Source organism: Anomaloglossus baeobatrachus, chromosome 10 (genome assembly GCF_048569485.1).
Source record: "Anomaloglossus baeobatrachus isolate aAnoBae1 chromosome 10, aAnoBae1.hap1, whole genome shotgun sequence".
Taxonomy (NCBI): domain Eukaryota; kingdom Metazoa; phylum Chordata; class Amphibia; order Anura; family Aromobatidae; genus Anomaloglossus; species Anomaloglossus baeobatrachus.
The window spans coordinates 46,329,550-46,356,930 of NC_134362.1; the positions used below are offsets into that span (position 1 = coordinate 46,329,550).

General features: G+C 51.1%; 1 protein-coding gene across 5 annotated transcripts in view; it reads right to left on the bottom strand.

The window, feature by feature from the left end:
- Nucleotides 1-9,624: 9,624 nt before the first annotated feature.
- The window catches only part of RCE1 (Ras converting CAAX endopeptidase 1), a 433,314-nt gene continuing 415,557 nt past the window's right edge, over nt 9,625-27,381 (bottom strand). For 2 of the 5 annotated variants that reach the window (XM_075326534.1, XM_075326535.1), the window contains exons 3-9: nt 23,336-23,438; nt 21,496-21,579; nt 21,333-21,411; nt 21,075-21,242; nt 11,336-11,407; nt 11,136-11,198; nt 9,625-9,918 (exon numbers count right to left, since the gene is read on the bottom strand). In XM_075326534.1, the coding sequence (XP_075182649.1) occupies nt 9,683-9,918; nt 11,136-11,198; nt 11,336-11,407; nt 21,075-21,242; nt 21,333-21,411; nt 21,496-21,579; nt 23,336-23,438 (805 nt within the window). In that variant the 3' untranslated portion in view covers nt 9,625-9,682. Of the gene's footprint in view, nt 9,919-11,135; nt 11,199-11,335; nt 11,408-21,074; nt 21,243-21,332; nt 21,412-21,495; nt 21,580-23,335; nt 23,439-23,545; nt 23,707-27,381 lie in introns of those variants that run through there. The other 3 variants (XM_075326532.1, XM_075326536.1, XM_075326533.1) reach the window with 3 other exon arrangements.

Consider the following 27,381-nt stretch of genomic DNA (forward strand, 5'->3'; position numbering starts at 1 on the left):
CATGGGAAGATGAATAGCACGGCCTACCTGGAGATTTTGGCCAAGAACCTCCGCTCCTCCATCAAGGATCTAAAGATGGGTCGTCATTTCATCTTCCAACAAGACAACGACCCAAAGCACACAGCCAAGAAAACCAAGGCCTGGTTCAGGAGGGAAAAAAATCAAGGTGTTGCAGTGGCCTAGTCAGTCTCCTGACCTTAACCCAATTGAAAACTTGTGGAAGGAGCTCAAGATTAAAGTCCACATGAGACACCCAAAGAACCTAGATAACTTGGAGAAAATCTGCATGGAGGAATGGGCCAAGATAACACCAGAGACCTGTGCCGGCCTGATCAGGTCTTATAAAAGACGATTATTAGCTGTAATTGCAAACAAGGGTTATTACACAAAATATTAAACCTAGGGGTTGAATAATAATTGACCCACACTTTTATGTTGAAAATTTATTAAAATTTAACTAAGCAACATAACTTGTTGGTTTGTAAGATTTATGCATCTGTTAATAAATCCTGCTCTTGTTTGAAGTTTGCAGGCTCTAACTTATTTGCATCTTATCAAACCTGCTAAATCTGTAGGGGATTGAAGACTACTTGTAGGCACTGTAACCATCTCCTTCTTCAGGACAAGGGAAATCATAAGTTATGATTTCCCTTGTCCTGAAGAAGGAGATGGTTATATCTCTGAAACACGTAGACTTATGAAAATAAAGGGATTTATTTCAAATCTTCTGGATTCTGTGGTTTTAGCGCGGCTTACACCCGTATTCCTCTCCCCGTTTATAATACTATTAACTTTCGGGGCCGTTGCTGACTACCACCGAGGAGTTCTGACGGGCACAACCCCACCAGATGAGTGCATTTTTCAGCACTAGTCAAAAACCCTATACCGGGTAAGACCCTATTTTTTCGCTTTTATTCCACAGTTACACCAGTGTTATTTGCTAGTGATTTTTTTCCCCCTCGCCTAGTCTCCTCGTGTTGTCCCTGTGAAGTCAGTGTATCGGTCGGGTCATCAATGTTACATGCATTTTTAACATGGAGTTTTAGAAACGGTCAAAATCTAGATAGATAGATAGATGTGCAACACATATATAATGTCCCACTCCCCTGCAGTTTGGAAGCTTGCACCCTTTAGTGCCTTTCATGTGGCACTAAAGGATATTTAGCCTTGTTTTTAGCCACAAATTAAGTATTTTCCCACAAAAAAACAATGACATGGGGTTCCTCTTATTTTTGGTGGCCAGCTAAGGTGAAGCAGACTGCTGCATCCTGCAGCTCTACCTTGTCTGGTAATCCAAAACAGAGGATACGCCACGCTGTTATTTTTAATTTTTTAATAAATACCGTAGATTTTGGATGGTAAGACGCACTTTTCCTCCCAAAAGTTTGGGAGGAAAGTGAGAGGTGCGTCTTATCATTTGAATGTAGCTTACCAGGGTGGTGGAGAGGGGTCGCAGGAGGCAGGGGAATGCTACGGCGGCTCTGCAGGAGCATGCAATGGTTGTGTGGGGTCTGCAGCGGCTGGTTTTGGGGTAGCTGTGCGGGGTCTGCAGTTGATGTGCAGAGTATCCAGCGGCTGTGCGGGGTCTAGGGCAGGGTGTCTAGAGGCTGGACTGGCACTGCGGGGCAGGCAGTAAAGACTTCAAATAATGTCAGCGCGTGCGCAGATGAAGCTCTCGGCTTAAGTTATCATTTGCGCACGCGCCGTCTCTGGCCCACTGATCTCCCAGCAGTGGACTTCAGGAAAATGGCGGTGCTTGCGCAGATGAGATCTAGGCTTGCCATTGAGCCGACAGCTCAATCTGCAATGACTCCAGGCGCCATTTCGATGAAGCCCTCACCGCCCGCCCCAGTACGGCTGCCCAAGCTCCAGCCTCCGCCACAGCACAGCCTAGTTTCTGTAACACCCACCACCCCTGCCTCCTGTGACTCCGCTCTACCACCGCTGCTGCCCCCTCCTGTAACACCACGGGATTATAGAACAGTCCCCATTTTTTTTTTTCTCTACCATTTTTTTTTTCTCAATTTGGGGTGCGTCTTATAAACCAAAAAAATGCAGTAATTTAAAATAAAAAACAGGGAGCTCCACCAAAATTGGTTTACAAGTCAAGGTAAAGCTGACAACTGTGACCTTATATTCTCAGGCTGGGAAAGGCCATTGTTATTTGACCCCCCCACAGCCTAAAACTAGCAGCCCGCGCCATAAGTGGTGCATCTATTAGATGCAAGAATCCTAGCGCTTCACCTTGCCTCTTCCTGTTGCCTTGGTGTGGTGGCAAACAGGGTAATAAATATGGTTGATGGGCGCTGTGAATTGCGAGCTGATATCGAGCCTCAGTATTAGTAATGGGTGGGCCACCTGAGCATGGTAGTGCTCACTCATCACTAGTCTAAAGGTCCAGTCACACTAAGCAACTTCCCAGCGATCCCAACAACGATAGGGATCGCTGGTAAGTTGCTAGGAGGTTGCTGGTGAGATGTCACACTGCGACGCTCCAGCGATCCCACCAGCAACCTGACCTGGCAGGGATCGCTGGAGCGTGGCTACACGAGTTGCTGGTGAGCTCACCAGCAACCAGTGACCAGCCCCCAGCGCCGCGTGGAAGATGCTGCGCTTGGTAACTAAGGTAAATATCGGGTAACCAACCCGATATTTACCTTGGTTACCACCGCACGGAGCTACACGTGCAGAGAGCAGGGAGCAGCGCACACTGAGCACTGGCTCCCTGCTCTCCTAGTTACAGCACACATCGGGTTAATTACCCGATGTGTGCTGCAGCTAAATGTGCACAGAGCAGGGAGCAGCGCACAATACTTAGCGCTGGCTCCTTGCTCTCCTAGTTACAGCACACATCGGGTTAATTAACCCGATGTGTGCTGCAGCTACATGTGCACAGAGCAGGGAGCAGCGCACAATGCTTAGCGCTGGCTCCTTGCTCTCCTAGTTACAGCACACATCGGGTTAATTAACCCGATGTGTGCTGCAGCTACATGTGCACAGAGCAGGAGCCGGCACTGACAGTGAGAGCGGCGGAGGCTGGTAACAAAGGTACATATCGGGTAACCAAGGACAGGGCTTCTTGGTTACCCGATGTTTACATTGGTTACCTGTGTCCGCAGAAGCCGGCTCCTGCTGCCTGCACATTTAGTTGTTGCTGTCTCGCTGTCACACACAGCGATGTGTGCTTCACAGCGAGACAGCAACAACTAAAAAATGGCCCAGGACATTCAGCAACAACCAACGACCTCACAGCAGGGGCCAGGTTGTTGCTGGATGTCACACACAGCAACATCGCTAGCAACGTCACAAAAGTTGTTCGTTAGCAGCGATGTTGCTAGCGATGTTGCTTAGTGTGACGGGGCCTTTACACTCAACCAAAAGACTATATTACGTACCGGTAATGGGATTTTCCTGAGTCCACGACAGCACCCACGAGAGAGGGATCCGCCCCCTTCAGGACAGGAAACCTACAGATAAAAAGGGGCGGTCCCCCTCCCTCATCAGTTGGTTGCAGAGACCGGGAGAGGAACCGCCAAGAATTAGTAAATAACACAGATGAAGCCCAGGACACCGAAGCGTGAGAAAAAACAAACAAAGAAAGGGCAGGGGTGTAAAGGGTGCTGTCGTGGACTCAGGAAAATCCCATTACCGGTACGTAATATAGTCTTTTCCTTTCGTCACGACAGCACCCACGAGAGACTTAGAGAGAAGACACACTGAGGGCGGGATAACCACGTGAAGAGCCAAGCTGCCAAATGGAAGGTCAGTGGAAGAACCAAAGGCCAGCCGGCAGAGCCCGGAAAAGTGGAAGGAGAAGACCAGGCCACAGCCTTAAAAAACCGTCGAGGAGACATCCGCCACAGCCACCAAGGAGGAGGCCACCTCCCAGGAGAACGATCCGTCACCGAGGAGGACAGGAGAACAGGCTGCCCACAGACGCGAGGGAAACAGTAGTCCACAGCCATCGGGGCAAGAGACGGCACGACACCAGAAGAGCACAGCCGGAACCCTGAAAGACAAAAAACAAAAGACCCATCCAGCCGCCAAGGGGCCGCCGAGCGACCCGGGGGGGGGGCAGAGCCCCCCCAATCAAGGACGCGAAAGGAAGGAAGGGAGAAAGAGCACACGACAGAGAGGGGCTAAAAGGGCGCAAAGGGTAGGGAGCCCAACCCTAGAGCAAGACCCCAGGGAGGAGAGCCGGTATACGGACCGGCTGGCAGCGGCCCCCAGCCGGAAGGAAGCGCACAACCCCTCAGAACCCGCAAGACGGGATTTAAACAGGGCGTCCAGGGCAGAAACAGGCACCCGGAGGGGACCGACCGAGAGACCCATAACCCTTCCCGACAGGAGAACGGCAGAACAGAGGACAACGGAATACAGCAGATGAGGAGGCAGAAAGGGAGGGCAGGAAGAGCATCCACAGCCGACCACAAGGTTGGGTGCGGACTGGCGGCCTTCAGCGCAGCAAGGACGGGAAGGCAGCAACGCCCCGACAAAAAAACACACCGGCAAGGGGAGGTCCGCGACGCGGGGGGAAGGAAGGGACTCCGTGACAGGAGGGCTGGCCAGGACGGAAGAACCTAGGGGCGCTCGAACAAGCACGGCACCCAGGAGAGAGAACCAGGGACGGCAGGGCCAGAAGGGAGCAGCAAGGAACACCAGAAGCGAAGCATGAAGCCCGAGGCGCCAGGCCCGGCGCAAGGCCAGGGAGGCGCAAGGCGGCAGAGGCGGAAGACTAGAACACAGGCCCCCGCGGTCCAAGGGCCAAGAGGCACAGGGGCCCCAAGAGGCACAGAGGGCCAGAGGCACAGAGGGCCAGAGGCACAGAGGCACAGAGGCACAGAGGCACACAAGCCCAGAGGCCCAGAAGCCCAGAGGCAGGAGACACAGAGGCCCAGAGGCACAGAGGCCAAGAGGCACAGAGGCCAAGAGGCACAGAGGCCAAGAGGCACAGAGGGCAGAAGGCCAGGAAACACAGAGGGCAGGAGGCACAGAGGCCCGAGGCCAGGAGGTACAGAAGCAGGAGGCCAGGAGGCCCGGAGGCCCAAGGCCGGGAGGTCCAGAGGCCAGGAAGCCACAGAGGTCAAGAAGCCACAGAGGCCACAAAGGCCAGGAGGCCCAGAGACCAGGAAGGTCGGAGGTCAGGAGGCAAGGAAGCACAGAGGCCAGGAGGCCCGGAAGCACAGAGGCCAGGGAGCACAAGATCTGGAAGCACAGAGGCCGGAGACACGAGACCAGGAGGCAACAGCGGCACGTGGCCAGGAAGCACAAGGCACAGAGGCTCGAGGCCAGGAGGCACCAAGGCCAGGAGGGAGAGAAGCCCGAGGCGAGGAGGCACAGAGGCCCGAGGCCAGGAGGCACAGAGGCCCGAGGCCAGAGGGCACAGAGGCCCGAGGCCAGAGGGCACAGAGGCCCGAGGCCAGAGGGCACAGAGTCCCGAGGCCCGGAGGCACAGAGGCCCGAGGCCAGGAGGCAGAGGGACAGAGGCACGAGGCCAGGAAGGACAAGGCCAGGAATCACGAGGCCCGGAGCACGAGGCCAGGAAGCACGAGGCCAGGAAGCACAAGGCCAAGAAGCACGAGGCCAGGAGGCACAGAGGACCGGGACCCCGAAGCACAGAAGCCCGGAGGCACCGAGGCCAAGAGGCACAGAGGCACCGAGGCCAAGAGGCACAGAGGCCAAGAGGCCAAGAGGCACAGAGGCCAAGCGGCACAGAGGCCAAGAGGCACAGAGGCCAAGAGGCACAGAGGCTAAGAGGTCAACAGGCCCAGAGGCCACAGAAGCCAGGAGGCCCAGAGGCCACAGAAGCCAGGAGGCCACAGAAGCCCAGAGGCCACAGAAGCCAAGAGGCCCAGAGGCCACAGAAGCCAAGAGGCCCAGAGGCCACAGAAGCCAAGAGGCCACAGAAGCCAAGAGGCCCAGAGGCCACAGAAGCCAAGAGGCCCAGAGGCCACAGAAGCCAGGAGGCCACAGAAGCCAGGAGGCCACAGAAGCCAGGGGGTCCGGAGGCCACAGAAGCCAAGAGGCCCGGAGGCCACAGAAGCCAAGAGGCCCAGAGGCCACAGAAGCCAAGAGGCCCAGAGGCCACAGAAGCCAAGAGGCCCAGAGGCCAAAGAAGCCAAGAGGCCCAGAGGCCACAGAAGCCAAAAAGGCCCAGAGACCACAGAAGCCAGGAGGCCACAGAAGCCAGGGGGTCCGGAGGCCACAGAAGCCAGGAGGCCCAGAGGCCACACAAGCCAGGAGGCCCAGAGGCCACAGAAGCCAGGAGGCCCAGAGGCCACAGAAGCCCAGAGGCCCGGAGGCCACAGAAGCCAAGAGGCCCGGAGGTCACAGAAGCCAAGAGGCCCGGAGGCCACAGAAGGCAAGCGGCCCGGAGGTCACAGAAGCCAAGAGGCCCGGAGGCCACAGAAGGCAAGCGGCCCGGAGGCCACAGAAGGCAAGCGGCCCGGAGGCCACAGAAGACACAGGGGTCAGGAGGCCCAGCCACCGTCCATGCGGCAGAATCCTAGCTCCAAAGGCCCGCTCCCGGCCTGAAGCAACGCACCGACCCCGGACGGGCGGCAGGGGGAAGGGCAGGCAGAGACTCATTGATGATCCACCGTGCACTGCCGGGCCACCGTCGAGGAGACAAAGCGCGGACGCGGCCCCGGACACATCGCACACGCCATGCAGCCGGAAGGCGCAGCCCGCGACACAGGGAGAGGCGCCGGCCTCCGTGCACTGCCGGCGACAGACAGCAACTTACCGACCATGCCGCGTCCGGCTCAGGAAGGAGGGGTCCACGGGCTTCACTAGGAACCTTCCCGGTCCACTCCCCCGGAAGCGCTCCTGTGCACTTCCGGAACACGGCAGCAGAGAGCGCGCTGACGCGGCAGGGCCCCCCCTGCCTCGCACGAGCAGAGCAACCCGGAAGCAGCAGGCACGCGCATGTGCAGGCGTCATTTCCCTGGAGGCAAAGCCGGACCAAAGGAAAGAGGACGAGGTGCACCGGAGGACGGAGTCCACGAGGGGAGCTCCACCGACCGTGCTTCTGGACCCTGAGCTCCGCCGTTCCCTCGGAGACCGCACGGACTCAACCGGACCCAGGTACTGTAGGTTCCTCTCCATGCAGGACAGGAAACCAACTGATGAGGGAGGGGGACCGCCCCTTTTTATCTGTAGGTTTCCTGTCCTGAAGGGGGCGGATCCCTCTCTCGTGGGTGCTGTCGTGACGAAAGGAAAAATAGATTTATCCCCGCTTCATCATGGGCAAGAAGGTGCGTCAAGTGACCCTGTAGGCCATCACACGTGCGTTGGGTTACGCCACTCTAGACCCTGGCCCTCACTTCTACTTAATAAATAATTAAAATTATTTACCTGCAATTTTGTACCTTTGGTTCCACTGGCTGTAGGCAGTAATTGCTTGTTTACATATAATTGGTATCTCTTCCTGGTCTGGAAGTGCCCGGACTTCTTCTCATGAGCACTGAGCCTAATCCCGGTGTCTGAGGCAGTGACAACGGACACAGTTGAGAGCATCACTGCTGATGACGCTGGGCATTGAATAGCATGTTAGCACACCCACAGGGGCATGCTAAGAGGGCTGACTAGTTGGGGGAAATAAAGCCCTTGGGACTAGTCCCCGTGCTGACTAGCATAGCATATAGGATCTTTATAAATACTTTTTCCTAAAGATCCCTTTATCTATGCTAAGAGACACAGGGATGGTTACGCCAGAATTAGTAATAAACTCATTGGGTCTTTATTATCCATCTATTAACTTTTTTTTTTTTTTTTTTTTAAATCACCGCAAGTAATTTCCCCCCCAGCTATTAAAGGGAACTTGTCCGGTGTAATATGCACCCAGAATCACGAGTAGTTCTGGGTACATATTGCTAATCCCTGCCTGTCCCTGTATACACTAGCATAGATAAACAGATCTCTAGAAAAAGGATTTCTAAAGATCTTATATCGTATGCTAATGAGCGAGGGGACTAGTTCCAAGGGCGTTGCTTCCCTAGCTAGTCAGCCCCATTAGCATGATAGTACACCCACAGGGGTGTACTAACATGATAATGAATGCACAGAGTCAGTATGATCTCACTCACCTCTCCGCTGCCATCGCGCTTGACACTGGATTTCAGTTCAGTGCGCATGACCCAGGAGTTTCGGTCATGCGCACTACGAAGCCGGGTATACGTGGCCTGGCTTCAAACAGAAGTAGTGCACATGACTGGAAGTCCGGGGTCATGCACACTGAGCCGAAATCCAGCATTGGTGCAGCAATGGCAGAGGAGAGGCGAGTGAGATCATCCTCTGATGCTGCGTATTCATTAGCATGATTAGTACGTCCCTGAGTGTGTTAACATGCTAATGGAGGGCGACTAGCAAGGGAAACAACGCCCAGGGGACTAGTCCCCGCGCTCATTAGCATACAATAAAAGATATTTAGAAATACTTTTTCTAAAGATCCCTTTATCCATGCTACTAGATACAGGGACGGTTAGGCAGGAATTAGCAGTATGTACTTAGAACTGCTCATGGTTTTGGGTGCATACAGGACCTGACAGGTTCCCTTTAACCCCCCCCCAGGGGACTAGTCCCCTCGCTCATTAGCATATGATAAAAGATCTTTAGAAATACTTTTTCTAAAGATCTCTTTATCCATGCTACTAGATACAGGGACAGTTAGGCAGGAATTAGCAATATGTACCCAGAACTGCTCATGGTTTTGGGTAAATACAGGACCTGACAGGTTCCCTTTAAACACCCCCCCCCCCCATACTATTTGGGAGAAGACACCAAACATAAATCTAAGATATTAGGATGAAGTAACAAAGTGATCGATGCATAAAAACAAAACAGAATATTGCTTTTATGTGAATGCAGTTCCACTAGACAAAAGGTTAAAAAGACATTTTAGTAGCAGCAGATGCACAGTTTTCAATGTCTACAACCAAATGTTGAGCAAAAATATAAAATAAAAAACAATGCATTATCCACTTCCGTTTTCAAGATTTTGTAGCAGCTTTTAGACATTTGCATAAAAATATAAGTACAATTATTCGATACATTTACTCCCAACATCATTAAAAGTTTAGATCAAGTACAGAAACGAGAATGAAATAAATGGTGGAAGTTCAACAGCTGGTTTGTTTTGGGGTATTTTTTTGTAGTTTTTTTTTTTCCCTTTCACCAAGAAAAGCTGAGTTTTATGCCGGGATCCACATCTAAATGTAAAAAAATAGAGCATTATGAAATAAATTTACATCCAAAAATATACGATATCTGGTGGCAAACAAGCACCTAGTCCTAAAAACGATACTAGATACGCAAGTTCGGTTGTTTGCTTGCATGGGGGAAGGGGGGGGGGGGGTGTGCGTCTTCCAAAAATAAGAATTTTTATTTCCTTTTTTTTACTAATATGCACAAAAAAAAAAAAAAAAAAAAAAAGGAAAAAAACCCCCATTTCTTCTCAACATTCATTGGTTCACGCAATCTAACAACAAAAGTTCTACCAACCAGGTATCAGGTTTTTCGCCGCTTGGAGCAAAAATATTACCAATAAGTGAAATATGTTCACACACACACCCCCCCCCCCCCCCAAAATAAAAAAAAAAAAAAAATATTATAGACACCCCCCCCCCCTATTGTTCTATTTCAGCCATGATCATCACGGCAGAGGAGTTCAAGGTAGTTGTGGTCATAGACAAAGCGAGCGATGGTCTGCGGAGCGCTTGTCCAGTATATAGCAGATGGGAATGTCCCCGTACAAGGCGGGATCCGTCATAGGATATAGCAGCAGGAAGAACAAGACGACCCCCAGCACGTAGAAGAGGACAATAGTTGCACGCTGGGGGTGATCCAAAGCGGTAAAAATGGCCGGGAATCCAATGTAGTTGCAGAAGGAATGACACAGAACGGGGCCAATGAAGTGTCCTGGAAAAAGAAACAAGACAGATCAGTCATTTCTAGATATATTCCATTAAAAAAAAAAACAAAAAAAACAAAAAAACAAAACAACCCACAAACTGAGAAGTAAAAACGCCTTCTGTACGACTCTCACAAGTTACGATTATGCACCAGAGCATCATATATATAGGATTAAACGGAATCTGTCAGCAGGTTTTTACCTTGTGATATGATGTAGGAGCTGTGCAGGGGCGTAACAATCGCGATTAGGCCCTGCTGGATGTGCGTCTGAGTGCACGCATCCGGCTAGAATACATTGTAGCACAGAGACTCGTTGGGTCCCTGCACTGTGATGTGCTGGCCGCCTTTTAAGGCTATGAATATTCACTGCTCACCACGCCCATAATCCAGTGTGTGTGGAGCAGAGAATATGACGACACCCGGCAGCTCACCGTGCTCACAGTGACGTCATGCGCTGCGCCGCTTACACACTGGTCAGTTGCGGCATGCCATCATCAGGGAGGATATCGGGGAAGCGGAGGTGAGAACAGTTATTTTTCTCATCTACTGTGTGTGGCTCCCGGGAGTACCACATGTACCAGAATGTGGCCAGGCTGGGGCCATTATGGGTACATCTATACCAGTATGGGGCCATGAGGGGGGGGGGCGGGGTCATACACCATTATGTGGCCATATACCAGAATGGAGACATCTAGTTATATATAGGAGAAACAGAGAGGCGGCGCCAGATCGGAGAGCAGCAACACCCATTGGACCAGACTGCCCCCTAGGTGAGTATAATAAAAGTGAGCCTGGGCTCTTACATACAGTATTCTGGAATGCTGTATATAAGGGCTTAGTGGTGGCGGCCACAGTGAAAACAATGACAGTAATTAGATGCGGTCTTCATGTCGTGAACAAACACTTTAAAAAAAAAAAAAAAAAAAAGCAAACAAACTTTTCCACAAAGGCTCAGTTCACACTTTGCATTATGGAGCAGTTGCGGGGAGCCTAGCGGCATGCTCACATTTTCATTACTTAATCATGGATTCTACACCTAAATTCTGTACAAAAACTGCTATATAATTTATATAATTTTTTTATTATTATGTAGTTATTCTGAGCATTTTGTTTTTACTCTTTTTTTAATCCATTACTAGTTGTGTCATAAATTGAGGGGGGGAAAAAAAAAATGGCATTGAAATGCAAAGTATGTGACAGGCCTCAAAGCCACATTTTCTCACCTGTTCTTATGAAGATAAATGCGGTGTATGCTCCAAACACTGCAGTGTATGAAAACTGAAAAGCTACAAGAAAACAAAAAAAATGGCCTCATTTGTGCAAAAGAAACAAAAAAAACAAAAAACAAAGAAGACATGCAAAACAATTAAAAAACGTGAGAAAAAAATATATATTTGTTGTCCGATAATGCAATAATACGCACCGGCAGACAGAAATATGCTCAGGACGGTTCCTTGCCGAAACCTCAGCTGTTCAATAACATGATGGAAATGAGCTGAAATGAGAAGAAATAGTAATTAAACATCCAAGAGTAGAACAGAATAATATGAAAATATGAGATAAAGAGAATTTTGTTTACTTACCGTAAATTCTTTTTCTTATAGTTCCATATTGGGAGACCCAGACCATGGGTGTTTAGCTTCTGCCTCTGGAGGACACACAAAGTACTACACTTAAAAGTGTAGCTCCTCCCTCTGAGCTTATACACCCCCTGGATAACCAAATATAGCCAGTTTAGTGCAAAAGCTGAAGGAGAATAGCCACCCACAAGTAGAACCGAGTAAGAACCGGAACAACCGGAGACTCTGTCCACGACAACAGCCGGTGATAACACACGGAACAAGAAATTGCCAACAGGCAACAGGGAGGGAGCTGGGTCTCCCAATACGGAACTATAAGAAAAAGAATTTACGGTAAGTAAACAAAATTCTCTTTTTCTTTATCGTTCCTTTGGGAGACCCAGACCATGGGACGTACCAAAGCTGTCCCTGGGTGGGAATAAACAGAAAAAACTAAGAAGTAGGCGGAGCCTAACTTCACAAGTGGGCGACAGCCGCCTGAAGGATGCGTCTGCCCAAGCTCGCATCTGCCGAAGCATGAGCATGCACTTTGTAGTGCTTCGAAAAGGTATGCAGGCTAGTCCAAGTGGCAGCCTGACAGACTTGTTGAGCCGTAGCCTGGTGCCTAAAAGCCCAAGAGGCACCGACAGCTCTGGTCGAGTGTGCTTTGATCCCCGGCGGGGGAGGCACCTGAGTACTCTGGTAGGCGTCCGAAATGGTCGATCTAATCCAACGGGCCAAGGTCGGCTTAGAAGCAGAGAGACCCTTGCGCCGCCCTGTGGTTAGCACAAAAAGAGAGGTGCACCGCCTAAGCGCAGCGGTGCGAGCCACATAAATCCGGAGAGCACGCACCAGATCTAGAGTATGCAGCGCTTTCTCAAAGCGATGAACAGGGGCCGGACAGAAGGAAGGCAAGGAAATATCCTGGTTAAGGTATAAAGGGAGAGACCACCTTAGGAAGAAAGTCCGGGGTCGGACGGAGAACTACCTTGTCTTGGTGAAAAACCAAAAAAGGTGACTCCGAGGAGAGCGCAGCCAAATCAGAGACTCTCCTGAGAGAAGTTATGGCAACTAGAAAGGCCATCTTTTGAGAAAGACGAAAGAAACCTCCCTAAGAGGCTCAAAGGGGGGTTTCTGCAATACCGTGAGGACCAAGTTAAGGTCCCAGGGATCCAAGGGCCGCCGATAAGGCGGCATGATGTGAGACGCACCTTGCATGAAGGTGCGGATTTGAGCCAGTCGGGCGAGACGCCGCTGGAACAGCACTGATAGAGCTGAGACTTGTCCTTTGAGAGAGTTGAGGGACAGTCCTAGCTGCAGACCGGACTGTAAAAAAGACAGAAGGGTCGGCAACGAGAATGGCCAAGGAGGATGGCCGGAAGAGCGACACCAGGACAAAAAATTTTTCCAAGTCCTGTGATAGATCTTAGCGGAGGAAGACTTACGGGCCCGAGTCATAGTGGAGATGACTTCAGGAGGAATACCAGAAGCCGTCAAAATCCAGGACTGAAGAGCCACGCCGTCAATTTAGTGCCGCAGAATTCGGGCGGAAAAACGGACCTTGCGAGAGCAGGTCTGGACGGTCCGGAAGATGCCACGGCATCTCCACGGACGGTTGGAGCAGGTCCGGATACCAAGCTCGCCTAGGCCAGTCCGGTGCAATGAGGATGACTCGACGGCCCTCCATTCTGATCTTGCGCAGGACTCTGGGCAAGAGAGCTAGAGGGGGGAAACACGTAGGACAGACGAAACTGGGACCAGTCTTGAACCAGAGCGTCCGCGGCGAAGGCCTGAGGATCATGGCAGCGAGCCACGTAAACCGGAACCTTGTTGTTGTGACGGGATGCCATTAGGTCCACGTCCGGAGTGCCCCACTTGCGGCAGATTGACTGAAACACTGCCGGGTGCAGGGACCACTCACCACCGTCCACGGGTTGACGGCTGAGATAATCTGCCTCCCAGTTTTCTACGCCAGGGATGTGGACTGCGGATATGGTGGACTTGGAGTCCTCCGTCCATTGAAGAATGCGTTGGACCTCCAACATTGCCAGGCGGCTGCGTGTCCCGCCTTGGTGATTGATGTAGGCAACCGCTGTCGAGTTGTCTGACTGGACTCGAATGTGCCTGCCCGCCAACAGGTGGTGAAAGGCTAGGAGAGCTAGAAGCACAGCTCTGGTTTCCAGCACATTGATTGAAAGGGCTGACTCGCACGGAGTCCAAGTGCCCTGTGCTCTGTGGTGGAGATGTACCGCTCCCCAGCCGGATAGGCTGGCATCCGTGGTGAGAATCACCCAGGACGGAGCCAGGAAGGAGCACCCTTGGGACAGGGAGAGGGGGTCGAAGCCACCACTGAAGAGAGCTCCTGGTCCGTGGCGACAGAGCCACTAACCTCTGTAAGGAGGAAGGCCGCTTGTCCCAACAGCGAAGGATGTCCAGCTGCAGAGGACGCAGATGGAACTGGGCAAAGGGAACCGCCTCCATGGAAGCCACCATTTGACCCAGCACCTGCATCAGGCGCCTGAGGGAATAACGGCGGGGCCTCAGGAGAGAGCGCACCGCTAGCCGGAGAGACTGCTGTTTGATTAAGGGCAACTTCACAAGTGCCGGCAAAGTCTCAAACTGCATCCCTAGGTACGTGAGACTCTGAGTCGGAGTCACAGTGTATTTGGGAAGATTGACAAGCCATCCGAATTGGGCTAGGGTGGCGAGAGTGAGCGAAACACTCCGCTGACAGTCTGCGCTGGATGGACCCTTGACCAGAAGGTCGTCCAGGTAAAGGAGCACTGCCAACCCCTGGAGGTGCAGGACCGCAATCACTGCCGCCATGACCTTGGTGAATACCCGAGGGGCCGTGGCTAACCCGAAGGGGAGAGCCACGAATTGGAAATGATCCTCTCCTATCGCAAAACGTAACCAACGCTGATGTGACACTGCGATTGGCACATGTAGATAGGCATCTCTGATGTCGATGGACGCCAGGAACTCCCCTTGGGTCATAGAGGCAATGACTGATCGCAGAGACTCCATGCGAAAATGCCGCACCCGGACATGCTTGTTGAGAAGCTTGAGATCCAGGATGGGCCGTAAGGTACCGTCCTTTTTTGGAACTAGGAAGAGATTTGAGTAAAAACCTCTGAACCGTTCCTGAGCGGGAACTGGGACAATCACTCCATTTGCCTGCAAGGACGCCACGGCCTGCGAGAAGGTGGCGGCCTTGGAGCAGGGGGGAGTTGAGAGAGAAAATCTGTTTGGAGGGCTGGAAGAGAATTCTATCCTGTAGCCGTGAGATATGATGTCTCTCACCCACTGATCGGAGACTTGCTTTAACCAAGCGTCGCCAAAGTGGGAGAGCCTGCCACCGACTAAGGACGTGGCTGGAGCGGGCCGAGAGTCATGAGGAAGCTGCCTTAGTGGCAGAACCTCCTGCGGTCTTCTGCGGACGCGCTTTTGGGCGCCAGTTGGATTTCTGATCCTTGGCTGAGTTAGCGGACGAGGTGGAAGGCTTAGAAACCTCGACTGATTCCTACCCTGGGCGGGTTTCCTGGTCTTGGTTTGTGGCATGGAAGTACTGTTCCCGCCAGTAGCTTCTTTAATTATTTCACCCAGCTGTTCACCAAACAGCCGTGAACCAGCAAAAGGGAGCCCAGCAAGAAACTTCTTGGAAGAAGCATCTGCCTTCCACTCTCGAAGCCACAAAATCCTGCGGATAACAAGAGAATTAGCTGAAGCCACCGCAGTGCGATGAGCAGCCTCTAGCATGGCAGACATGGCATAAGATGAAAAAGCTGAAGCCTGAGCAGTTAAGGTAACCATCTCAGGCATAGATTCCTTGGTGAGGGAATGCATCTCCTCCAGAGAAGCAGAGATGGCTTTAAGAGCCCACACTGCTGCAAAAGTCGGGGAAAACGCGGCCCCCGCCGCTTCATACACAGATTTGGCCAGAAGGTCAATCTGACGGTCAGTGGAATCCTTAAGTGAGGTGCCGTCAGCCACCGACAACGGTCCGGGTTGAGAGCCTAGACACCGGAGGGTCTACCTTTGGGGAGTGAGACCACTCCTTGACCACCTCAGGTGGAAATGGAAACCGGTCATCAGAACCACGCTTTGGAAAGCATTTGTCAGGGCAGGCCCTGGGTTTGGTCACAGCGGTCTGAAAACTGGAGTGGTTAAAGAACACACTCTTCACTCTCTTAGGCGAGGTAAACTGATGTTTTTCTGCCAAAGAGAGTTGCTCCTCTGACACTGGCGGATTGAGATCCAGCACAGAATTAATAGAAGCAATCAAATCACTAAGATCTGAGTCACCCTCAGAGAAATCGATGGGATACATAGCCTCCGAGCCCCCAGTGAGGGCATCCTCCTCATCTTGAGAGTCAGCTCTTGAGACAGCCGTGGGATGGGGAGGGGGAGGAAACCCTGCGCCTTCTCTTAGAAGGACGGGGTCTGGGATCAGATGATTAATCCTCCGTGAGCTCTGATGGACGGAGGTCAGAGGATAGGAGTCCTCTGTCAAGAGTATTAGAGGCACCCTGTGAGGGGGGCTGATGCATATTCAAAGTCCTGGACAAAAGTCCCATGGACTCAGAAAACGACTGGGATATGGACCTAGAAAAGGACTCTACCCAGGCCGGGGGTTCAGTCACAGATGCAGCAGCAGCAGCCTGAGAGACCACTGGGGGTGAGACTTCAGGCTGTGGCACCGCCAAGTTAGAGCAACCATCACAGTGTGGATAAATGCTCGGCTCAGGCAGCAGGAGCTTACATGCAGTGCATGCAGAATAAAGCTTTGGAGCCTTGCTCCTTGTGTGAGACATGCTGCTGGAGTGGGGGCTTTGCAAAGAATGAACCCCAGGGAGAATATACAGAGGTCCACAACCGGAGACCGGCTGTGGCTTACCAGACCGCTGAGCGCGGTGTTGTGTGCCCTCCAGATCCCGAAGCCCGGTCCCCCAGAGCGCAGCACCTCAGCAGAGATGCAGAATGCAGGATGTCCCAGAGCAGAGTGAACTCTGCCTGAGAAATGGAGGGGGCGGGACTAGGGGCGTTCCTATAAAAGAGCGGGAACTGGAGGGCTATAGAGACCTGCAGGGAAGGAGGGACGCCCCAGCAGTGGGGAGTGTCCCTCCCCTGTGTAGAACGGCCACCGGGAGGAACCGAACCTGTCCCTCTGCATGAGTGACATGCGAGGGCAGGAAAACGAAACTAGGCCTCCGGCGAAGCCGGGGTCTAAATTTAAGCGGCGAGGCTGACAAGCAGGCACCATCGGCGCGGTTCTCGGGCAAAAGCTGGAGAACCCGCCGGAAAAGTTAAACACAATCACATACAGCATACTCTCCCCATACAATAAAGAACCGGGACCCCCAACATAAACGTCTCAGGTACTTAGCTGCTGAGACGCAGGGCCATGTCCCTGGGGATGAGTGCTCCGGTCCAACAGAATCCTCAAGGGGCTGTGGATGGAGACCGGACTCTTGCCAGGCATGGAGACCGTGCTGGCTCCCACTTCAAGCCAGAACCCAGAAGGGATGGTGAAGGAGCGCGGCATGTAAGGCTTCAGCCTTGTAAATCAACCTTAACAACACCGCCGACACAGTGGGGTGAGAAGGGACATGCCGTGGGTCCAGACATGGACCCGCTTTTCTTCAAACTCTTTCCAAAAGTCAAACAAATCAGATGAGAATGCATGTGTGGATGTATGACCTCCTGAACACAAAGCGATAAACTGGCTAGGACTGGCTACCAGGGGGTGTATAAGCTCAGAGGGAGGAGCTACACTTTTTAGTGTAGTACTTTGTGTGTCCTCCGGAGGCAGAAGCTAAACACCCATGGTCTGGGTCTCCCAAAGGAACGATAAAGAAAATACAATATAAAATATAATAGGACTAGCACACCTTTTGTATTAAAAGCATCTTCTTTGACCCATGTTTCCTAGACAATGTTTTAATTTTTAAAGGAAACATGTCAGGTATAATGTGCACCCAGAACCACGAGCAGGTCCTGGTACATATTGCTAATCCCTGCCTAACCGTCCCTGTATCTAGTAGCATAGATAAAAGATCTTTAGAAATACTTTTTCTATAGATCTCTTTATCATATGCTAATGAGCGAGGGGACTAGTCCTAAGGGCGTTTCTCCCCTTAGGTAGTCGGCCCACTTAGCATGGTAGTATACCCCTGTGGGGTTACTAACATGCTAATGAATACGCAGCGACGCCGCACATACCTCACTGTTCATAGCAACTGGCGGAGGATGGATGCGCAGTGGATATGATCTGGAGTCCTCAGCACTTCCGGTCATGCGCACTGTACCTCACTGAAGCCGGGAAGCTTACACCCGGCACCAGATTGATTGGAAGCCTTGGGTACTCCAGATCATGCGCAGAGCACCATGAACAGTGAGGTATGTGCAGCATCGCTGTATATTCATTAGCATGTTAATATGCCCACAGGGGCATGCTATGTGGGCTGATTAGCTAAGGGGAGAAACGCTTAGGACTAGTCCCCTCGCTCATTAGCATATGATAAAAGATCTTTAGAAACACTTTCTATAGATCTCTATCTATGCTAGTGTATACAGGGATGGTTAGGCAGGGATTATCCATATGCACCCAGAACTGCTCGTGGTTTTAGGTGCATATTTCACCTGACAAGTTCCCTTTCACTCTTCATTCACATGAGCCTGTTTGGCACGTGGAGAGGTCGGACAATAGTGTTTAGAGACCACCGTGGTTGGAGGCTTTTGCACTCTTTGATCAAAAATGGCTAACTAAGGAGTACTTTACACGCTGCGACATCGATACTGATATATCGTCGGGGTCACGGTTGTTGTGACGCACATCCAGCGCCGGTAGCAACATCTCAGCGTGTAACACCAAGGAGCGACGATGAAGGAGCGCAAAACAGTCAAAAATCGCTGATCTGTGTCACATCGTTCATTTTCATAATGTCGCTCCTGCTGCAGGTACGATCTTGTTTGTCGTTCCTGCGGCAGCACACATCGCTCTGTGTGAAGCCGTAGGAACGACGAACATCTTCTTACCTGCGTCCACCGTCAATGCGGAAGGGAGAAGGTGGGTGGGATGTTATGTCTCGCTCATCTCCGCCCCTACGCTTCTATTGGCCGGCCACTTAGTGATGTCGCGGTGACGCCGAACGCACCTCCCCCTTGAAGGAGGGATTGTTCGGCAGTCACCGCGACGTCGCCGACCAGGTATGTGCGTGTGACGCTGCCGTAGTGATAATGTTCGCTACGGCAGCAATCACCACATATTGCATGTGCGACGGGGGCGCGTGCTATCGCGCTTGACATCGCTAGCTGATGCTAGCGATGTCGCAACGTTTAAAGTACCCCTAAGTACGTTACGCTTTTAATGTTTCTATTAATATTTCATGCATTCATTAATCGCAGTGTGTGTATAGAGCAGAGTAATGGTCCTCCCCAGAAACTGACCCAAGAAGGGCATTCACAGAATATCAGGGTGTGTAAATTCTTGGTGGTGGTCTTTATATTTCGCCGGCGATTTTCCAAGCATGTAGGTTATACTCAGATGAGCACTGAACATGGTGGACCCCAATGTGAGAACGTGATTGATCTGTGTGAGCAACTAGATAAGGGACAGACGCAGAAATCAGACAAGAGTAGCAGTTCTTTTTCCACTCAGAGCTATGGTCCTTGTAGAAAGTCACCAATGTGCACTAGCACAAAGGATAACACTGAACGCACACAGGATGGAAAGGGCTTGTCTGAGCACACCCTGAGCAAACGTATCTTTGGCCCATGTGCACAACAGACTGCACCTAAACCAACAGTAGACTATGTGCTAGTGCTGAGGTCCACGTGGGGAAGTTATCAAACTTTGCACTTCACTATATTAGGGGGTTTATCTCAATTCCTGAATAATAATAATTTTTTATTATTATTATTAAGTAGGTGGCTTCCAAACTGCTTCTCCCCCACCCAGTCTATTTGTCTGCCTTTAGCGGCATTGATACCAGAATGCACTCATTTCAGTACAGATGATGGCAGTGATGGCTCAGCTTAGCCCCTGTATCTCACTTATGCTGGCATCACACGGTACGATATATCGTGCGATTGCATGTGCAATCGCCCCCGTCGTTTGTGCGTCACGGGCAATTCATTGCCCGTGTCGCACAAAGTCGTTTACCCCCGTCACATGTACTTACCTCCCTAACGACGTCACTGTGGGTGGCGAACATCCTCTTCCTGAAGGGGGAGGAGACGTTCGGCGTCACAGCGACGTCACATAGCGGCCGGCCAATAGAAGCGGAGGGGCGGAGATGAGCGGGACGTAACATCCTGCCCACCTCCTTCCTTCCGCATTGCCGGAGGACGCAGGTAAGCTGTGTTCGTCGTTCCCGGGGTGTCACATGGAGCGATGTGTGCTGCCTTGGTAACGATGAACAACCGTCGCGCAGGAGGAACGACTTTATGAAAATGAACGACGTGTCAACGAGCAATGATAAGGTGAGTATTTTTGCTCGTTCACAGTCGTTCGTAGCTGTCACACGCTACAACATATCAAACGATGCCGGATGTGCGTCACGAATTCTGTGACCCCGACGACATATCGCCCGATATATTGTACCGTGTGATGCTGGCATAACTCTAAGGATGAGCTGCTTATGAAGAAGATTGATCATACGGCGATACTGCAGGCAGTGCAGACGGGGGCCCAAATACTCACTGCGGGCTGCGGCACAGCCCTGGGGCAGACGCCGCGGCTATGCCCTGGCCATTCTGAAGAGGTCAGCGGTGCGGGCTGCAAAGAAACTGTGGCCGGTGTCTGAGCGTGCGTAGATGAGAACTTGCGTGCGTAGATGGAGCGCTCAGCTCAAGATCTCATCTACGCACGCATCAACTCTGGGCGCCATTATTTGAAATCCCTTACCGCCGACATCTTCAGAATGGCCCGTGCCTCGCTGCCCCCCACACAGAGCCTTGTTGCCCGTTGCACAGAGCCATGCAGCATTCACTTGGCCTCCTGTTACCTCTCTCCACCACCACCCGGTAAGTTACATTCGGATTTTAAGATGCACCCCTCATTTTCCTCCCAAATTTTTGGGAGGACAAGTGCGTCTGATAATCCGAAAAATATGGTATGGTACGTTCCCCATCTTCTCCGCACTTGTCATTAGATTCTCGCATACGAGAGAAACGGAGCACAGCGTATGACACTCTGCTGACGCACTGATCCAAGTGTCGTTACCATAATAGATCCGAGTCTCTCGCACAAGAGACTATACGGCTGTGTGATCTTGGCCTAAGTGGAACACTTCAAGGAGGAGACAGCAGCTGACCCATCACTGCCATCATCTGTACTCCAAAATGAGTACATTCTGATATCAATGCAGCTGAAGTCAGGAAAATATACTGAGGAAAAGAAATGGGTTTGGCAAACACAGAAGCATTTTTTATATAGGAATGAGCACAAGTTCTCTAATAAAGGGATTTGCAAAGTTTTTGCATATGGGGGACAAAAATATTGCAAACGTTTTATTTTTTTAATCAGTGTAAAACGTTCAGAATATGTGCAATGAGAAATATGAAAATCAACTAAATTATTTGACCTAATTTTATACTTACCAATGCCAAAAAATAGCGGACATGTAAAAATAGCGGTGCCTGGACTAGTACACGGTACCAACATAGGCAACATGCAGGCTCTAAATACCAACTCCTCTGTAAGAGGGGCAATCACCTGGTTACGAAGCCATCGCATGTCAGTGACACAAAGCATCCAGAATCGGGGATCTGCAGGCCACAAGGAAGAAACATAAGACACAGGAGCGAGGATGAGAACACAGATATTAACGCCACGTTCACACTAAGAAGCGTGCTCACCAACAGCGACTTTCAAGCCATCGATAAGACCCCACGGACAATCCAGACAGAGCTGGACCAGAGGGCCGAGGAACAAAACCTGTATAGGAAGACAAGAAGAAGCATGAAGTGTGTGGTGAAGGGGACGCGTGAGACTGCGTAGGGCCAGGAACGCCCGTCTTACCATAGTGAGGAGCAGCGGTAACAGTGTCGCTGTGAAGATCCCTTCGAAGCGGAAACCCATGAGAGAAAGTATGGCCGCATCTGTCTAGAGAGAACACAGAACTGTACAGGGGTCTAATGGAGGAGAAATTGCAGCAGATGGCAGAGGAGGTTGCTGCCACGCTATGGAGGGGCAGCGAACAGAGGTGGTGACCGGATGCTATGGGAGGAGTAGAGGGGTTGTGGCTAAATCCTAGTGGGTATGACCGGCTTGTTTGGTGGCCGTGGTGATGTTTCCTCCCGTTCACTATAATCATGCAAGTGGGGGGGTGGGGGGTATCTTACCCCCAGACCCATTATAATCAATTGTATGCCCACGTTGACTTAGAAGAATAATGCTGCTTCCAGGTATCAGCTATGTTTGCATAAGCCCCGCCCCTCTTGGTCACATGAGTGTGACGTCTGCAGAGGTCCCTCTGTCCACTTGGATTTAGACGTTACCATGGCAGAGGTAGTAACCGCGCGCTATGGCAGGGGCAGAGACCAGGGGAGGTGACCGCGCGCTATGGCAGGGGCAGAGACCAGGGGAGGTGACCGCCCGCTATGGCAGGGGCAGAGACCAGAGGTGGTGACCGCATGCTATGGCAGGGGCAGAGACCAGGGGAGGTGACCGCCCGCTATGGCAGGGGCAGAGACCAGGGGAGGTGACCGCCCGCTATGGAAGGGGCAGAGACCAGGGGAGGTGACCGCGCGCTATGGAAGGGGCAGAGACCAGAGGTGGTGACCGCGCGCTATGGAAGGGGCAGAGACCAGAGGTGGTGACCGCGCGCTATGGAAGGGGCAGAGACCAGAGGTGGTGACCGCGCGCTATGGAAGGGGCAGAGACCAGAGGTGGTGACCGCGCGCTATGGAAGGGGCAGAGACCAGAGGTGGTGACCGCGCGCTATGGAAGGGGCAGAGACCAGAGGTGGTGACCGCGCGCTATGGAAGGGGCAGAGACCAGAGGTGGTGACCGCGCGCTATGGAAGGGGCAGAGACCAGAGGTGGTGACCGCGCGCTATGGAAGGGGCAGAGACCAGAGGTGGTGACCGCGCGCTATGGAAGGGGCAGAGACCAGAGGTGGTGACCGCGCGCTATGGAAGGGGCAGAGACCAGAGGTGGTGACCGCGCGCTATGGAAGGGGCAGAGACCAGAGGTGGTGACCGCGCGCTATGGAAGGGGCAGAGACCAGAGGTGGTGACCGCGCGCTATGGAAGGGGCAGAGACCAGAGGTGGTGACCGCGCGCTATGGAAGGGGCAGAGACCAGAGGTGGTGACCGCGCGCTATGGAAGGGGCAGAGACCAGAGGTGGTGACCGCGCGCTATGGAAGGGGCAGAGACCAGAGGAGGTGACCGCGCGCTATGGCAGGGGCAGAGACCAGAGGAGGTGACCGCGCGCTATGGCAGGGGCAGAGACCAGAGGTGGTGACCGCGCGCTATGGCAGGGGCAGAGACCAGAGGAGGTGACCGCGCGCTATGGCAGGGGCAGAGACCAGAGGAGGTGACCGCGCGCTATGGAAGGGGCAGAGACCAGAGGTGGTGACCGCGCGCTATGGAAGGGGCAGAGACCAGAGGTGGTGACCGCGCGCTATGGAAGGGGCAGAGACCAGAGGTGGTGACCGCGCGCTATGGAAGGGGCAGAGACCAGAGGTGGTGACCGCGCGCTATGGAAGGGGCAGAGACCAGAGGTGGTGACCGCGCGCTATGGAAGGGGCAGAGACCAGAGGTGGTGACCGCGCGCTATGGAAGGGGCAGAGACCAGAGGTGGTGACCGCCTGCTAAGGTAAGACACATAGATGGTGATGGTGCACTAAGGTACATACCTTGATGCCTGTTAACTCTTTCCAGACCCATAGAAACAGAGGTGACAGGGAGGACACAATGAGGACACTGGTGAACCTCCGCTTAATGACTGCAGGGTGATCTCTGGGGACAGGACAAAGACAGGTATCACACACAGCAGGCAGGTGTCACACATGCACAGTAACAGGTAGCTAGGTATTCTAGGCGCGCAGCCGGCGCCTCCACTCCACCTGGACAGCTCGCTCTTCCACACGTACAAGCTGCCCACGTAAGAACACGCCAGGGTGAGGCAGCAGAGCACGGACACCGCGCACAGCCCCGAGGCGGACCCCGCGGAGGGAGCCTCAGACATGGCAGGTGAAAGATGGTGCGGGGAAAAGGACCTTTGATGATGTCATGACCATGTGATCAGTCACGTGTGAGGGAGGAGTCAAGCTGTGTATTTATACTGCGTGAGCGGCCGGAAGAAGAGACTCGTGCACTAGTGATGGGCAGTCCGGCTCTTTTTGATGAGCCGGCTCATTCGGCTCGGCTCACCAAAAAGAATCGGCTCTTTCGGCTCAAAAAACGGCTCTTTTTTAAAAAAAAACCCTCTGCTACACCTTGTGATGATACAGAACCTCCCCTGTACATTGGGAACCTCATTCTACACCCTTATATGTATCTAGTGAAGCAGTAAAAGGTTTTTAGCATTATTTTTTCCGTTTCCTCAGATTGTCAGCTCTTCTGGACAGGGCCCGCGCTCCTCTTTTATGTGGTGTTTTTTGTTTTTGTACATGTCCTTTCTACATTAGTCAGTGCTCTGATATGTGTCGCTCCTAGAAAAGATTATAATTCTTGAAAATAAAGGCGAGTTGCAATTACTGTGCTGCCTGTCACTATATGTGCAACACACACTGTACATACTGAACACAAAGGACACACATTGTACACACACACACTGTACACACACACACACACACACACTGTACATACTGAACACAAAGGACACACATTGTACACACACACACTGTACACACACACACTGTACATACTGAACACAAAGGACACACATTGTACACACACACACTGTACACACACACACACTGTACATACTGAACACAAAGGACACATTGTACACACACACACTGTACACACACACACACTGTACATACTGAACACAAAGGACACACATTGTACACACACACACTGTACACACACACACACTGTACATACTGAACACAAAGGACACACATTGTACACACACACACTGTACACACACACACACTGTACATACTGAACACAAAGGACACATTGTACACACACACACTGTACACACACACACACTGTACATACTGAACACAAAGGACACACATTGTACACACACACACTGTACACACACACACACTGTACATACTGAACACAAAGGACACACATTGTACACACACACACTGTACACACACACACACTGTACATACTGAACACAAAGGACACACATTGTACACACACACACTGTACACACACACACACTGTACATACTGAACACAAAGGACACACATTGTACACACACACACTGTACACACACACACACTGTACATACTGAACACAAAGGACACACATTGTACACACACACACTGTACACACACACACACTGTACATACTGAACACAAAGGACACACATTGTACACACACACACTGTACACACACACACACTGTACATACTGAACACAAAGGACACATTGTACACACACACACTGTACACACACACACACTGTACATACTGAACACAAAGGACACACATTGTACACACACACACTGTACACACACACACACTGTACATACTGAACACAAAGGACACATTGTACACACACACACTGTACACACACACACACTGTACATACTGAACACAAAGGACACACATTGTACACACACACACTGTACACACACACACACTGTACATACTGAACACAAAGGACACACATACACACATTGTACACACATACTGTACATACTGAACACAAAGGACACACATACACACATTGTACACACACACACTGTACACACACACACACTGTACATACTGAACACAAAGGACACACATACACACATTGTACACACACACTGTACATACTGAACACAAAGGACACACATACACACATTGTACACACACACTGTACGCACACCAAAATATGGAAGCATAGGATACTGAATAGCAAAATCAGTTTATTTCAACACAACCTGGAACAGAAATGTTTAAATGCTAACATAGCATGGGTCCAACTTCTGCTGGTGGTGCATAGCACTACAAATCCCAGCAAGTGGAACACAATATGGCAATGCAACACTAGTTACATACCAACTTTTTTAACAGTTAAGTGACAATAAATGTCATTGAGGTAGTATTGCACATAAAACAAATGTATAGAGGTTGTGTGCAGATGTCAGATCTATTTACATCTAAAAATACCAGGATTTGTTAACAGAAATAGAAAAAAAGTCTTAACTGCGAGAATTGTGACACCACAACGCCACAGACACATGCATATAGAGGCTAATGAATATGTTGTATGTAGTCACCAAACTAGTAAAAAAATATCAATTGTGGTCACAAAAAAAAATAACACACACACACGCACAGACACACACACACACACAGACACACACACACACGCACAGACACACACACACACAAACACACATGCGCACACACACACAAACACACATGCGCACACACACACACACATGCGCACACACACACACACACACACACGCACAGACACACACACACACACCTACACACACACACACACATGCGCACACACACGCACAGACACACACACACGCACAGACACACACACACACATACACACACACACACACACACACACAGCAGCTTCCACTAAACATTGAAGGAATGGAGACATGGCTTATTATCAATAATTTTCTTTTTTTTATGCCAGAAAGAAAACCTTACAGGGTTAAATGAACATGTCAGGGGTCATCTGTGCTGTGCACACACTGCTGGACACTAAGTGCTGACTTCTATTACTAACTCTATACAATGATTGAAGCTGTATACACTTCTGTATAAACTGTACAAACTGGTCAGGTATTTACTGTAGTGGTCCTGAACCCTGACTAATACCTAGAGAAGATGATCATTGTTATCAGCAAACAAGCTGAGCCCTCTCCTCCTACACATTACCATATGTGCCAGCCGAGGTCAGAAAACTTAACCCTAGCACATCATTCCCTGGTACTCAATTGTGCCCACTGAACTAAGGAAGAACCACTATGTGTGTATAGCTTTAAGTGTCAGCTCCTGCCCAGAGCTTGTGTTTACTTTACTCTTCTCCTTATCTCCTGCTTCCCCCTGAAGCAGGGAAAAAAAAAAAAAAAAAGCGGCTCTTTATGGCTCGTTCACTTTGATGATTCGGCTCATATCGTTCACTTCAAAGAGCCGGCTCAAAGAATCGGCTCGTTCGCGAACGACACATCACTATCGTGCACTCACTGCACTCGCTGCCGGCTGCGCTGAGTGTGAGCGCTGAGCGTCTGTAGGAGAGATGTGGCTGCGGGTGTGTCCGCTGCTGTCAGTACAGAGCCCCCACATATATATTACTGCCATTTGTGTCCCGCACAGGAGATTAGCAGCGCAGACTGTCAGTCATTACATGTCTCATGTTTGTAATGTCCCCATTCTTTAACACTGAGCCGTGGAGTCAGATTCTTGGGGCGATCTATGTCCGGCCTACAGATCTTAACACAGTTGCGTTGCAACCAATTTGCGTTTTTCGTTTTTTCCTCCCCTTCTTCCCAGCACCATAACTTTTTGTATTTTTCTGTGAACATAGTCATATGAGGGCTTGTTGTTTGCGGGACGAGTTGTACTTTTGAATGACACCATTCATTTTACCACATAACTTCTGTAAAGCTCTGTCCACCTTAATTTGCATGTTTGATAAAGAACATTTTCTGCACAGATATGTTTATAGAGGGTAAGGCCCTTTTGGTGAGTTGAACCTCTTTACGGTCAAGGACGTACCGGAACGTCCTTGGTCGTATAGTGGTAATCACCGGCTGCTGC